The sequence below is a fragment of the Plecotus auritus genome, assembly GCF_963455305.1.
Source record: "Plecotus auritus genome assembly, chromosome: 15".
In the NCBI taxonomy this organism is placed as follows: Eukaryota; Metazoa; Chordata; class Mammalia; order Chiroptera; family Vespertilionidae; genus Plecotus; species Plecotus auritus.
The window spans coordinates 3,998,672-4,013,799 of NC_137781.1; the positions used below are offsets into that span (position 1 = coordinate 3,998,672).

Genomic DNA, 15,128 nt, shown 5'->3' on the forward strand with positions numbered 1-15,128 from the left:
CCACGCCCGCCTTTGGGGTCTTCGGGGCCAAGTGGCAACTGTCCACCCATCTTTTTTTAAATATATTTTTACTGATTTCAGAGAGGAAGGGAGAGGGAGAGCGAGAGAAACATCCATGATGAGAGAGCACCATGGATCCGCTGCCTCCTGCACAGCCCCTCCTGGGGATGGAGCCCACAATCCGGGAATGTGCCCCGACCAGGAATCGAACCGTGACCTCCTGGTTCCTAGGAGGACGCTCACATGTGGAGCCACGCCGGGGCTGGCCAGGCTGTCCACCCATCCTTTATACAGGGGTCCTCAAACTACGGCCCGCGGGCCACATGCGGCCCGCCGAGGACATGGATCTGGCCCGCCGGGTGCCGCTGCCCGTCCTGCTTAGCAGCCAACGCGTCCCGGGCCCGCAGTGCGCATAGGAATTTGTTCATAGTTTTTTTTTAACTATAGTCCGGCCCTCCAATGGTCTGAGGGACAGGGAACTGGCCCCCTGTTTAAAAAGTTTGAGGACCCCTGCAAGTTTAGAACACGAGGCATTGGGGATCGGCTTCTGTGCGCCGCGCTGCTGGCTCCGGTCGTAAGAGACGCTGTCACTGAGGAAGTGGCGGCGCTGTCACCGGCGGCCTCCCGGCACCAAGTAGGTCAGGGTGTTGTCACAGTGCCGACGGGATCGCAGGTGAGTCACCGTGCGCGTGGGGAGCCACGGGTCTCGTGCACAGCTGCAAACTGGTTACGTAGCCCTGCCTCAATCCCAGGTCTGCCGGCGTCCTCCGGCCCTCTCCCCCCACCCACCAGCACAACCACGGCTAAAACAGCCCTCAGAGGGCGGGCGGGCTGGGTGCCCGCAGGACCCACAAGAGACCGGCCCTCCCTGCTGGCTGGGAAAACTCTGTCCCCTTCCCACCCCACTGGTAGGAAAAGCCACGTCCTGGGGGGAGCACAGTGGTTAGCGCGTCGACCTGTGGACCGACAGGTCACAGGTTCCATTCCTGGTCAAGGGCATGTACCTAGGTTGCAGGTTCAATCCCTGGTCCAGTCGGGGCTCAAGCGGGAAAGAAACCTGGGGACCCATTGATGTGTCTCTCTCACCTGGATGTTTCTCTCTCTCTCTCTCTCTCTCTCTCTCTCTCTCTTCCCCTTCTTCCCTCCCTTACACTGTCTCAAAAAAAAAAAGTCAATGGGAAGACTATATATATATTTTTTTTTTCGAGTGAGGACTAACAAAATAATAAACCGTTTTTTAAAATGTGAATTGCAGATACATATCGGATCATGTTTTTTTTATATATATATTTTTTACAGAGAGGAAGAGAGAGGGATAGAAAGTTAGAAACATTGATGAGAGAGAGACATCGATCAGCTGCCTCCTGCACACCTCCCACTGGGGATGTGCCCGCAACCAAGGTACATGCCCTTGACCGGAATCGAACCTGGGACCCTTCAGTCCGCAGGCCGACGCTCTATCCACTGAGCCAAACCGGTTAGGGCCGGATCATGTTTTTTTTTTTTTTTTAATATATTTTTATTGATATTTTACAGAGAGGAAGGGAGAGGGATAGAGAGCTAGAAACATCGATGAGAGAGAAACATCGACCAGCTGCCTCCTGCACACCCCCTACTGGGGATGTGCCCGCAACCAAGGTACGTGCCCTTGACCGGAATCGAACCCGGGACCCTTCAGTCCGCAGGCTGACGCTCTATCCACTGAGCCAAACCGGTTTCGGCTGGATCATGTTTTAATACAAATTTATCCCAAATATTTGCATGGGACATACTTACAGAAAACATGTGCAGTTTCTCTGAAATTCAGATTTCACCAGAAAAATCCTGTATCTGATATCGGACAACCCTCGCTTCTTAAAAAATGTTTCTTCCTCTACTCCGAACCCGGCTCATTCTCATTCAGGCAAAACGCCCAAGTTACAGAGAATGTCAAGTTCTGTGGCCGTTGTTTTATTTCTAGTCTAAGACGGTGAGTGGCTTTTCCTGGCCGGTGAACATGATGTATAATTACTATTTTTTTCTCTTGTGGGTGCCTGCGGTGGGGTGTTCAGCCCCGGGGAGGGTTATGCCCCTCCCAGGACTGGTCTGTGCCCTGAACCGCCCTCCCCTCCCCGCCCCCCCAGGCCCACACCTTCTATATGCAGGCATCTCACTTCATTCCTCTCGCCACAGGGCCTAATTATGCAAAGAGGTTCTTGTCACCCACATTCACACCTCACTCCTATCTGTGATGGCCTTTTTATTTTATTTTTATTTTTTTTTGTAATGTTTTTCTTGATTTCAGAGAGGAAGGGAGAGGGAGAGAGCGGGATAGAAACATCCATGGATCGGCTGCCTCCTGCACGCCCCTTACTGGGGATCGAGCCCACAACCCGGGCGTGTGCCCTGACCGGAATCAAACCGTGACCTCCTGGTTCACAGGTCAGTGCTCAACCACTGAGCCACGCCGGCCGGGCACAAAAAAATATATTTTATATGAGCCCTGGCCGGTGTGGCTCAGTGGATAGAGCGTCGGCCTGCGGACTCAAGGGTCCCAGGTTCGATTCCGGTCAAGGGCATGGACCTTGGTTGCGGGCACCTACCCAGTAGGGGGTGTGCAGGAGGCAGCGGATGGATGTTTCTCTCCCATCGATGTTTCTAACTCTCTGTCCCTCTCCCTTCCTCTCTGTAAAAAAAATCAATAAAATATATACTTTAAAAAAATATATTTTATATGAACACATTTGGAAAGTGCAGACATCTGAGAACCAATGGCAAACGGGGAAACGTGAGTTCAGTTTTTCGCAAGCCATGAAGAGAATGACCCTGTGGAAGCTGCCACTTTGCTTTTGGGGTAGGGGGCCCCCCAGCGCATCCCTACCCAGAACCCCACGTTCCTCGGGATCTTTCCAATGAAGCGGGTCGTGGACTGTGGCGGTGTTTCTGGACTTGCCTCCCGAGGGCGTCTGGCTCTTACGAAGCAGTAGCTCTAGCTGTCTGAGGCTGGGCTGTGATCCCAGTGGCCCCGGCTGCCCTGAGCCGCCAGCACCGCAAGCAAGAGCCGGGGCGCTTCCCTCTCGGCGAGATGAACCCCAGCAGGCAGGCGAGCGGTGCCCGCAGCAAAGTGGTTGGAGCTCACCGCACGGTTTGGCCCGGAATCAGTGCGAACGGGAACAGAATAGGGGGCTGGGTCAGCGGACCCAGGCTGCCCAAAGCGGGAGGGAGCAGGCCCGGCCGGGGTGGCTCGGTGGTTGAGCATTGACCTATGACCCAGGAGGTCACGGTTCGGTTCCCGGTCAGGGCACATGCCCGGGTTGCAGGCTTGATCCCCAGGAGGGGGCATGCAGGAGGCAGCTGGTCCATGATTCTGGCTCATCATGGATGTTTCTCTCTCTCTCTTTCTCTCTCTCTCTCCCCACTTCCTCTCTGAAACCAATAAAAACATATTTAAAAAAATAAATGTGGGCCGAAACCGGTTTGGCTCCTCTCTGTAAAAAAATCAATAAAATATATTTAAAAAAATAAATGTGGAAAAATATCCTTGTGTAAGGAATAACTAAAAAAAAAAAAAAAAAAAAAAACACACACAAAGAAACCCCCCCCCAAAAAAAGGAAAAAAATTAAAAAAAAACATTTTAAAAAAGGATGTGGTATACATACATACACACAATATGAAATGATTGATACAAAGTCCTGGTGACTTTCTTTTAAAAAAAAGTATATATATTTAAATATATTAAATAAAAATATTAATTTGGAAAATACAAAATATATTGCAACCTGTGCATGTGCCCTGACCGGGAATCGAACCGTGACCTCCTGGTTCGTAGGTTGCGTTCCACCGCTGAGCCACGGCCGGACCTGGTGACTTTCTCGGTGCCCTTGGCGCTCTCCCCCTGGCAGGGAGGGGAGGACACGGGACGGATGTCGGTGGGGTGGCACCGTGCGGGCCAGCCTCTGCCACGCTTCACCCCCCTCAAGGACACGGAGCGACTCCCGAGGGAACAGTGGCTGTCCCGACGCCGTCTCCTTCAGCCAAACCGTACGAAGACAGAGGCCACGGGCGGATCCCCTGCGGGTGCCAGGCATCGGACAGCTTCGCCGCCGTGAGCCCTTTTGAACGGATGCACACATTGAATCAGACTATCGAATGTCAACACCCAGCCAGCACGGAAGCGAATGAGCATTCAGAGCTTGGCCGAAGACGGGTGGTGAACCTCCGGTCTGTTTAAATGCACAGCCCGGCCCGCGTGGCTCCGTGGTTGAGCGTCACGCTCAATTCCCGGTCAGGGCACATGCCCGGGGCGGGCTCCATCCCCAGTGTAGGGCGTGCAGGAGACAACTGATCCATGTTTTTCTCTCTCATCATAGATGTTTCTCTCTCTCGCCCCCCTCTCCCTTCCTCTCTGACATCAATTTTTTTTAAAATATATTTTATTGATTTTTTTTTTACAGAGAGGAAGAGAGAGAGGGATAGAAAGTTAGAAACATCGATGAGAGAGAAACATCGATCAGCTGCCTCCTGCACACTCCCTACTGGGGATGTGCCTGCAACCAAGGTCCATGCCCTTGGCCGGAATCAAACCTGGGACCTTTCAGTCCGCAGGCCGATGCTCTATCCACTGAGCCAAACCGGTTAGGGCTCTGACATCAATTTTTTTAAAAAAATCTTTAAAAAATTAAGAAAGATTAGCCACCTCTGCGGATTATAGCAGCAACGTGAAGTATACGTGATGTAAACCTTACAAACGATGGTCTGGCCTCAGGAAACCCCTGGGTGGGGGGAGGGAGAAGCGTGGCACACAGGTAAAGTCCTCGTCTTTCTTCCCAGCACAGTCGACAGTTGAAAATGCTGTTTGGCCGAAACCGGTTTGGCTCAGTGGATAGAGCGTCGGCCTGCGGACTGAAGGGTCCCGGGTTCGATTCCGGTCAAGGGCATGTACCTTGGTTGTGGGCACATCCCCGGTGGGGGGTGTGCAGGAGGCGGCTGATCGATGTTTCTCTCTCATCGATGTTTCTAGCTCTCTATCCCTCTCCCTTCCTCTCTGTAAAAAAATCAATAAAATATATTTTAAAAAGAAAAAAAAAAAAGAAAATGCTGTTTGAAAGATGAGGGCTCTTGCCCGGCCCGGTGGCTCAGTGGTTGAGCGTTGACCATGAACCAGGAGATCACCGATTCAACTCCTGATCAGGGCCACACGATGCCCAGTAGGGGGCGTGCAGGAGGCAGCCCATCAATGAATCTCTCTCATCATTGATGTTTCCCTCTCTCTCTCTCCCCCTCTCCCTTCCTCTCTCTCTAAAAAACCCATTTTTTTTAAAAAAAAAAAACATTAAAAATAAGGAATGAGTGCTGAATTTAGTCAGATATCATTAACAACAACAACAACAAAAAAAGATGAGAACTCTGACTTCAAGGTTCCTCACCATGTGTGCGTTCCCGTCCTGGCAGTCTTTTTTTTTTTTTTTTTTTTAAATATATTTCTTTATTGATTTCAGAGAGGAAGGGAGAAGGAGAGAGAGATAGAAACATCAATGATGAGAGAGAATCATGGATCGGCTGCCTCCTGCACGCCCCCTACTGGGGATCGAGCCCGAAACCCAGGCATGTGCCCCTGGCCGGAATCGAACCCGGGACCCTTCCGTCCGCAGGCCGAAACGCCATCTCCAACAGCGAAGAAACGCGTCTCTGAACTTCCATGGGGCCTGTTCCCTTCTTATTCTCTGTTTCGCCGTCACATCTTCGCTTCCCTTTCTTTGTCCATAATGAAACAAACAAACAAACAAACAAAAAAAAACGCCGCTGGCTCGCCAAATGCTGAGTGTGCTGGCATGGGGAAGGTGAGGAGTGTTGCCGTGGAAACGAAGCAGGTGAAGGGATGCAGGATCCGAGGTGAGATGTGGCTGAGGAAGGCCTCTGGGAGGAGACGCTCAGGTGGAGGCCCAGATGCCGGGCCGGAGAGGCAGCCGGTCAGGGGCCAGGCTGCAGGGCGGGGCGGGGGCCCGTTCCGGAAACAGAACAGAGGCCTTGTGTGGGGGTGCCCTGCCCTGTTGGTACTCGAGCAGGTGGTGCGCCCACTGCACCATCCTTTCCCTGCTACGCTCTTCATGCCTTGGACTGTGTTTTTGTTTTTCTGCCTACCTAACCAGCTTTTAGGACTGCCTGGAAATGCTCAATGAGTGTATAAAGATAGGTGAATGGATGGATGGATGGAAGGAAGGAAGGAAGGAAGGGAGGAAGGGAGGGAGGGAGGGAGGAAGGAAGAAAGGAAGAAAGGAAGGAAGGAGAAAGAAAGAAAAGGAAGGAAGGAAGGAAGGAAGGAAGGAAGGAAGGAAGGAAGGAAGGAAGGAAGGAAAAAGAAAGGAAGGAAGGAAGGAAGGAAGGAAGGGAGGGAGGGAGGGAGGAAGGAAGGAAGAAAGGAAGGAAGGCTGGACACATTGAGGGTATCGGGTTCATGACATCACAATTTATGCCATGAGCTGCGTTTTATGTTTCATTTTAATATTTTTTAAAATAGATTGCCTTGCCCAGCTGGCCTGACTCAGTAGTTGAGCGTCCATGATAGAGAAACAGGTCGGCTGCCTCCTGCACGCCCCCTAGTGGGGATGGAGCCCGCAACCTGGGCACGTGACCTGACCGGGAATCGAACCCTGACCTCCTGCTTCATAGGTGATGCTCAACCACTGAGCCACACCGGCCGGGCCAGCCTGCGGTTTCTGACCAGGTGGGTACGGGATATATTGTCTCCGTTCCTCCGCAGGCCGGTCATTTAAGCATCCTGTCTCCCAGGCAGGACACCTCCTGGTTTGGTCCCTGGCTGCTTCCCTCTTCCCGTGCAGGTCTCGGCCACCTGTCTGGAGTGGTCCTCACACATGTAAGACCTGAGCAGCGTCGGTGCACACACACACACACACACACACACACACACACTGTACCACACGGAAACACAAACACACACGGTGTATCACAAAGACACACACCACACAGACACACACACATGCTACACACATATGCACACACATCCCCTCCACACACACCCACACCACGTAACAGGCTACACACACACACACACACATTCACACATCAGCCCACATCTATGTCTGATCCATCGAAAGGTCTCCATAACTCATTTTCTCAAATGTCTGCCACTCTGTCTGCCTCTTCTCATCTCTGCTATCCTGGCTGCAGCCATCACTGTCTCTCCCTGACCTGAAATACTATTATCTTTTCCACCAAATGTAATTTAAATTGCTCCTAATGGTAGGGTCTGAGACGGGCGGTTAAATCCAGCCTCCCCCCTCTGCAGCGCCCAATGTGTGTCTATTGTGTTTTCAGCTGGCCCTGGCCCTCTCTCCCCCATTTTTGGATTTGTATGAAATAGAAATCTGAGCCATTTATTTATGTGAGGTCCATTAAAATATCTCAAACCACTTGGCAGTGTATAAATTTGCAATTGTGTCAAGTGAGCATCTAGCCATCGTTTGGGGGGGGGGTCAGGCACATGGATGACCCCACCTAAGGGTCACCGGTGAGTCAGCTGTGTTTGTAGTAACGTGTATTTTTTATATATATATTTTTTATTGATTTCAGAGAGGAAGAGAGAGGGAGAGATAGAAACAGCAATGAGGAGAGAGAATCGTTAATTGGCTGCCTCCTGCACGCCCCCCTACTGGGGGTCGAGCCCACAACCTGGGCATGGAATGGAACCAGGGACCCTTCAGTCTGCGGGCCGACGCTCTATCCACTGAGCCACACAGGCTAGGGTTGTTCCTGGCCCTGGTTGGCATGTAGCCCTCGAGTTGTTTGCCGTAATAATTGCAAGTGTCCCTGGACCATTCCAAGAGCCCGTAGCACGAGGGGTGATACCGTGAGATCTAACCCCTACCACATCCTCTCTCTGGGCGAGGCACCCTGGACATCTTCACACGCATTGTCTGACCTCATCTCCTCAGCAACCACATACGGAAGGCGTCCTTCCCACCCTCACTCGGCAGAAGTAGACGTTACATTACTTGCCCAGGCGTTGGCCACGGGAGAATGAGAACCCTGGCCATAGCTGCTCCAGTTTGAGTGTCCCGGTGATCCAGCACCTGGGACAGCGCCTATAGGGTCAGCGCCTGGGGGCCAGTGTCTATAGATCCCTTGCCTACAGTTCCAGCACCTAGGACAGTGGCCTGTGGATTCAGCACCTGGGAGAGTGTGCATTCAGCACCAAGGGCAGTGTCTATGAATTCAGCACCTTGGACAGCGCTCATGGTCCAGCGCCTGGGGCTTGTCTATCAGTTCAGCACCTTGGAGAGTGTCCGGACTCGGCCCCTAGTTCAGTGGCTTGTAGATCCAGCACCCAAGACCCCAAGGACAGAATCTATGGGTTCAGGGCCTGGGACCCCACCTGCTTTTCTGTCCTAGACAGAAAAGGGTATGGGCGTGGCTATACCGTGGCGAGGTTGGGTTTGCAGCGACGGGCATGGAGGGTGAAGACCCTCAGTAGATGCATGCCTCTCTCTTCTACCTCTGCTCGGCTGCCCCCTGTTCCTGCATTACCGTTGCTCTTTGAGATGAACAACATCCCCACCCACCTTGCTACCTGGCCACCCGTCCGTTGTCCATGGACTTGGGGACATACCTAAGCCCTCACCGGGCAGAAGACAAACAACCAGGTCAGACCGAGGCCTGAAGATAAGGAAGCGTTTCCATTAAAACGTCGTTCTCGTTGGAGCATTTCTCTGCGTTGCTTAAGGACTCCAGATCTTAGCTTCTTCTTTATTTTTTTTTAACTTAACTTTTATTGTCGAAAGTATTACAGATGTCCCTATTTTTCCTTCCCCATTGACCTCCTCCACCCCAACCTGCTGTGTTATTTGGAAGAGTGACTCTTAGGACAGGTCTCATGAGCTATTTATTTCTTTATTTTTCTTTTTCTTACTCAAAAAAGCTTCGTTTTTTAAACTTATTTAGCTTTCTGACTCTGTGCTTGTGCCTTCAACACTTGCACAACGGATTTCCAGCTCCTCAATAAGGAAAGCACGCTTGATCCTGTCACGGACACATCTAGCACACGTGGATCCACCATAGGCCCTGCTGACGTGTTTTTCCGTCGTAGACAACCTCATTAGAACTTTAGGCCTCACAGCACCAACTCCTCGAAGTCGGCCTGGGCACACACCACACGCAGATTTTGGTGTAAAGGTAAACAATTCTATTACCCGGGGCTCGGGACACAGTCCAGTTTTGTTAGAGGGCCGTATTGTAGGACAGCGTCCGACGGTGTATCAAACGCTGGACCATGGTGAATACCTAAACTGAAGTCACCGTCCCCGGGAGAGGAAAAAAACTCACAAGCCATTCCGAAGCACTGTATTGCCACCCATTGTCATAGAAAAGCTCCGCTGGCAAATATTGTACAAAGGTCCCGTGTGCCCTGAGAGCATTTGGTAAGTCGTCAGCTCTTGAGAGTACAAAGTTCTGTATGTCCTTTGGGTGAAGCGTGTCAGCGGCAAGGTCAAGTCCTTTCTGCCCCTGCGCCTATGACGTGTGACTTCATCATGACGAAGCACTTGTCTTCGTCGCCGGTGAGTGCCCTCGGCCTCAAAGCCTGCTCTGTCTGACAGTGACGGGCCACAGCAGTTTTCTGCTGATTGCAATTTGCATAGCGTGTTCCTTTCCTACCATTTTAATTAAAAAAATTATTGATGTCAGAGTGGAAGAGAGAGGGAGAGAGAGAGAGAGAGAGAGAGAGAAAGTGATGAGAGAGCCGAAACCGGTTTGGCTCAGTGGATAGAGCGTCAGCCTGCGGACTGAAAGGTCCCGGGTTCGATTCCGGTCAAGGGCACGTACCTTGGTTGTGGGCACATCCCCAGTGGGAGGTGTGCAGGAGGCAGCTGATGGATGTTTCTCTCTCATCGATGTTTCTAACTCTCTATCCCTCTCCCTTCCTCTCTGTAAAAAATCAATAAAATATATTAAAAAAAAAAAAAAAAAAGAAAGTGATGAGAGAGAATCATGGATCGGCTGCTTCCTGCACGCCCCCCACACGGGGGATCGAGCCTGCAACCCGGGCGTGTGCCCTGACCGGGAATCGAACCGTGACCTCCCGGTTCCTAGGTCCACGCTCAGCCACCGAGCCCGCCGGCCGGGCACCTACCATTTAAATTTCGCCTTTTCTGTATCCGTGCCTTGTCGACATCTTCCCCAGACAGATCGTTCGTGAATTTGCGTCCTCGGTCTGCCAACGTATGGCTTTTCACTGGAGCATCTGGTGTCTCTACATTTAATTTAATTAGTGACACATGTGGGTTAGGGCCCACCCATCTCATCCTGGGCTCGCTCCTTGCTTTCACATCTGCTTCCTGCCCCTCTTGTTTATTGCCTCCTTTTGCATTTCTTTAAAAAAAAAAAATCAGCTTTTGGGAAGTATGTCAAGAATTCAACCACTTCTCACCACCCCATGGCTGCCGTCCTCACCCGGACCATCCCCCCCTTTCCCCCCGCCCGTAGCCATCCTGACTCATCGCCTCCTCGCCTCCTTGCGTCTCTCCCGCCACCCACTCCCCACCCTCCCTCGGCCATCTGCTCTCGAAGCAGCAGCCAAAGTCAGCTTCTTACCGCGGAAGCTCCCTCGCGCTAGGCCTCGGCTCAAAAGGCTGCCACGGCCCTGGCCCGTGTGGCTCAGTGGATAGAGCGTCGGCCTGCAGCCCGAAGGGTGTCCCGGGTTCGATTCCACGCAAGGGCACAGGCCCAGGTTGCAGGCTCCATCCCCAGGAGGGGGGGCGTGCAGGAGGCAGCCGATCCCTGATTCCCTCTCGTTATCGATGTTTCTCTCTCTCTCTCTCTCCCCCTCTCTCTCCCTTCCTCCCTCTCTCAAATAAAATCAATAAAAACATATTTTTAAAAAATGAAATGGGGCCGAAACCGGTTCGGCTCAGTGGATAGAGCGTCGGCCTGCGGACGGAGGGGTCCCGGGTTCGATTCCGGTCAAGGGCACGGACCTTGGTGGCGGGCACATCCCCAGTGGGAGGTGTGCAGGAGGCAGCTGATGGATGTGTCTCTCTCATCGATGTTTCTAGCTCTCTGTCCCTCTCCCTTCCTCTCTGTAAAAAAATCAATAAAATATATTTTTTTTAAAAAAATGAAATGGGGTAGTAACCAAAAGCAAGTATTCTAGGAGAGAAGCACCGGGAGGGAGGGGGCCGGGGGCGGCGGGAGAGACTACTTAGACGTGAGGAACGCAAAGGAAGACCACACAGGGTCATGGGACTAACCTGGCTGGATCAACACCGCCCTTCCCATGCTAGTTCACAGGGAATTCCGCGTGAGGCCCTGGGCAGAGTCGCCCTTCTGAAGCCAGCTCGCCGAGGGGGTGGGGAGGGGGGGTGGAAGGAAAGAAAAAAATAAAGTGGACGCGTCGGGCGTGCTTGTTGGCAAAGCTCCAGGAATTCACACGGTGCCTCTTAGCTCAGCCGGCTCCGAGGAGGAAGTGGGAGTGAGCGGAAGCGATCGCAGGGTGAGCCCCCGGCACCTGTGTCATTTGCAGGTCACGTGGCCGTGGAGGGGCCCGCGGGACTGAGCAGGGGCGGCAGAGTGGCAGGAGCCCAGGTGCATGCTGGCTGGCCTAGGAGAGCATGGCGCCAGGTGAGCTCGCCAGGTGGCACAGGCTGGCGGCTTAGAAGGGAGTCCGGCCCGGCCGGCGTGGCTCCGTGGTGGAGCGTCGACCCATGAGCCAGGAGGTCACCGGTTCGGTTCCCGGTCAGGGGCACAGGCCCGGGTCGCGGGCTCCGTCCCCAGTAGAGAGCGTGCGGGAGGCAGCCGATCCAGGGTTCTCTCTCATCATTGATGTTTCTCTCTCTCCCTCTCCCTTCCTCTCTGCAATCGATACAAATATATATTTTTTAAATATATTTATTGATATTTCACAGAGAGGAAGGGAGAGGGATAGAGAGTCAGAAACATCCATCAGCTGCCTCCTGCACACCTCCCACTGGGGATGTGCCCGCAACCAAGGTCCATGCCCTTGACCGGAATCGAACCCGGGACCCCTCAGTCTGCAGGCCGACGCTCTAGCCACTGAGCCACACTGGTTTCGGCCAAATATTTTTTTTTTTTTTTAAAAAGAAGAGACATTCTGACACACGCCCCCACGCCGACGAACCTTGAAGACGTGATGCTGAGCTGACCTGACTCGGCCCCTCACAAAAGGACACGTGACCCACAGGTCACCTCTGCGAGGTTCCCCGTGTCGTCAGCATCAGCCACAGAACGCAGTATGGCGGGCGGTCGCCAGGGGCCGGGGAGGTGACGGGGAGTTCGAGTCCAATGGGGGGGGCCGGGCTTTCGTCCGGGGAGGATGTTAAAAATTCTGGGGATGGACGGTGGGGGTGGCTGCCCCCGCAGCAGGAATGCCCTTAATGCCACCACGTTGTACACTCACCCAGGGCAGGATGGTGAGTCGCGTGTGACGTATGTGTTACCGCAATAAAGGGGGGTAGGGGGGAAGCTGAGAGGCGGTGTATCGCGGTGGTGTCTGGTGGGAGGTTAAAAACAGCTGTGGGCTGTGGCAGGTAGGTGCTGGCTAACACGAGGGACGGCGAGAAGCCTCCGGAAGCGGGGGGCCGGGGGCCGGCCGGCGGACAAGCGTCTGCAGGCAGCGGTGTGGCCGCGGGCGGTCGGCCCCACAGACAACCTCGTGGCGTGACCAGGGGCCACGCCTCCCTGCCCGCCCGAGGGTGTGAGCGTAACGAGCTGTGTCCTCTGGTTCGTCCCCCAGGTGGAGGTGACGAGAGAGCGGACTCCCGGGCACGGCTCCAGGGCCTGGACGGAGGGAAGAAGACAGTCTCTTAGCTGGTGCCGCAAACATCAGGTCCAATCATTCTCTTTTTAATACGTTTTTATTGATAGTTTCACGACATCTCCCCCTTTCCTCCCCTTTCCTCCCCTCCTCCAGTGATTTCATTTTTAAAAATAATATTTTTATTGATGTCAGAGAGGAAGGGGGAGAGAGAGAGAGAAACATCCATGATGAGAGAGAATCCTGGATCGGCTGCCTCCTGCACGCCCCCTACTGGGGATCGAGCCCGCAACCCGGGCATGTGCCCTGACCGGGAATCGAACCGTGACCTCCTGGTTTGTAAGTTGACGTTCAACCGCGGAGCCACGCCGGCTGGGGAGATCCAATCGTTTTCTCACTTTCTAGCTACACCTCACAAAAATTGCCCCCCCCCCCCCCGCCCCGGAGGTGCCTGGCGAGTTCGACTGTTAGGATTGAACGTCTGACATGGAGAGTCAGGGCGTTGTGCCAAACCCAGCCCAAAACTTGGTCCCAGCAGACCCAGCCGGTGTGACTCAGTGGATGGAGCACCAGTCCCAGGACTGACGGGTCCCGGGTTCGAATCCCGGTCAAGGTCACGTACCTCGGTTGCAGGCTCGATTCCCGGCCATGATGGGGGCCCGTGCGGGAGGCAACCAGTGGATGTGTCTCTCTCTCACGTCGATGTTTCTCTCTCTCTCCCCCCCTCCCTTCCACTCACTCTAAAAATCAATGGAGCCCTCACCGGTGTGGCTCAGCGGCTAGAGCATCGGCCTGCGGACTCAAGGGTCCCGGGTTCGATTCCGGTCAGGGGCATGGACCTTGGTTGCGGGCACATCCCCAGTAGAAGTTGTGCAGGAGGCAGCTGATCGATGTTTCTCTCTCATCGATGTTTCTAACTCTCTCTCCCTCTCCCTTCCTCTCTGTAAAAAAATTCAATAAAATATATTTTTAAAAAATAAATAAGTAAGAATCAATGGAAAAGTAACCTCGGATAAGGAGGAGCAATACGCGTATAGATGCCCCGGCGGGCGGGCAGGGCTCCGCCTGCGCCCAGGCCCACGGCCACGCCCGTGACCCTCGCTCTCCCGTCCTCCCTGCAGATGGATGGTCTCTAGCCTGCTCCCCAACCCCACCTCGGCCGAGGGTTGGGCGGCCCTTCTGCGCGATCCCATGACTCTTGATATGGACGCAGTCCTGTCAGACTTTGTTCGGTCCACGGGGGCAGAACCTGGTCTGGCCAGAGACCTGCTGGAAGGTAAGCACCCTCCTCGCGCCCCCACCTCCCTCTCGGGAGCCACCACCGCCCCCCCCCCCGCCCCAGGGGCAAAGGGAAAGAGGCCTCTTACTGGGCCGCCGTGGCACGTGGACTCTTTAGAATGAAGGCGATGGTGGGGACGTGATTTTTGCTATTTTTTTAAAATATATTTTCATTGACTTGAGAGAGGAAGGGGGAGGGGGGGAGAGAGAAACATCCATGAGGAGAGAGAATCACGCATCGGCTGCCTCCTGCACGGCCCCCTCCTGGGGATGGAGCCCGCAACCCGGGCGTGTGCCCTTGACCGGGAATCGAACCCGGGACCTCCTGGTTCCTAGGTCGCCTGACGCGCACCCACGGAGCCGTGCCGGCCCGGCCACCTCCCGTCGTCCTTTCTCGTCCACAGGCAAAAACTGGGACCTGTCGGCCGCCCTGAGCGACTATGAGCAGCTCCGGCAGGTGCACACCGCCAACCTCCCGCACGCGTTCAACGAGGGCCGGGGCCCCAAGCCGCCGGAGCGCGAGCCCGCCCAGCCCGGGCCCAAGGCGGAGCGGGCCTGCCTGCCAAGACAGGACGACATCGCCCAAGGTGCCCGCCGAGGGTCCCAGCCCGGCCCCCCCCCCCCCCCGCTGTCTCACCCCCCCCCCCCCGGTGCCTGAGCCCCCAAGTCCACCCCCTTCCCGGGCTGTCCCATGGGGAACCCCTGCCGAGGGTCTGGGTTTCCCGTGCTGAACCCAAAAGGAAAAGGAAAACTCTGAGCAAACGTCTAAAGACAAATGGGGGCCTGGCCGGCGTGGCTCAGTGGGTAGAGCGCCGGCCTGCGGACCAAAGGGTCCCGGGTTCGATTCCGGTCAAGGGCACGTACCTTGGGGACAGGCTCCTCCTCAGCCCAGGCAGGAGGTAACCCGTCGATGTGTCTCTCGCATCGATGTGCCTCTCTGTCTTTCCCTCGCTCTTCCGCTCTCTCTAACAATCCAAAGGCTCGATCCCCAGTAGGGGGGCGGGTGTGCAGGAAGCAGTGGGCCCATGATTCTCTCTCGTCGTGTTACTGATTTTCTTACTAAGACTATTCTAATCGCTTGGGTTT

At 54.3% G+C, this 15,128-nt stretch overlaps 1 protein-coding gene and 1 pseudogene across 2 annotated transcripts in view; one reads left to right on the forward strand and one right to left on the reverse strand.

Annotated features, from left to right (window-relative positions):
* The window catches only part of OTUD7A (OTU deubiquitinase 7A), a 36,694-nt gene that overhangs the window by 9,529 nt on the left and 12,037 nt on the right, over positions 1-15,128 (forward strand). The window contains 3 exon segments of the mRNA XM_080651666.1: positions 12,744-12,836; positions 13,886-14,040; positions 14,447-14,629. Coding sequence (XP_080507792.1) covers positions 13,890-14,040; positions 14,447-14,629 — 334 coding nt within the window. The 5' untranslated portion in view covers positions 12,744-12,836; positions 13,886-13,889.
* On the reverse strand, positions 8,931-9,268 carry LOC308238999 (large ribosomal subunit protein eL34-like; annotated as a pseudogene). The gene has a single exon. The product of its transcript is annotated as a large ribosomal subunit protein eL34-like (transcript).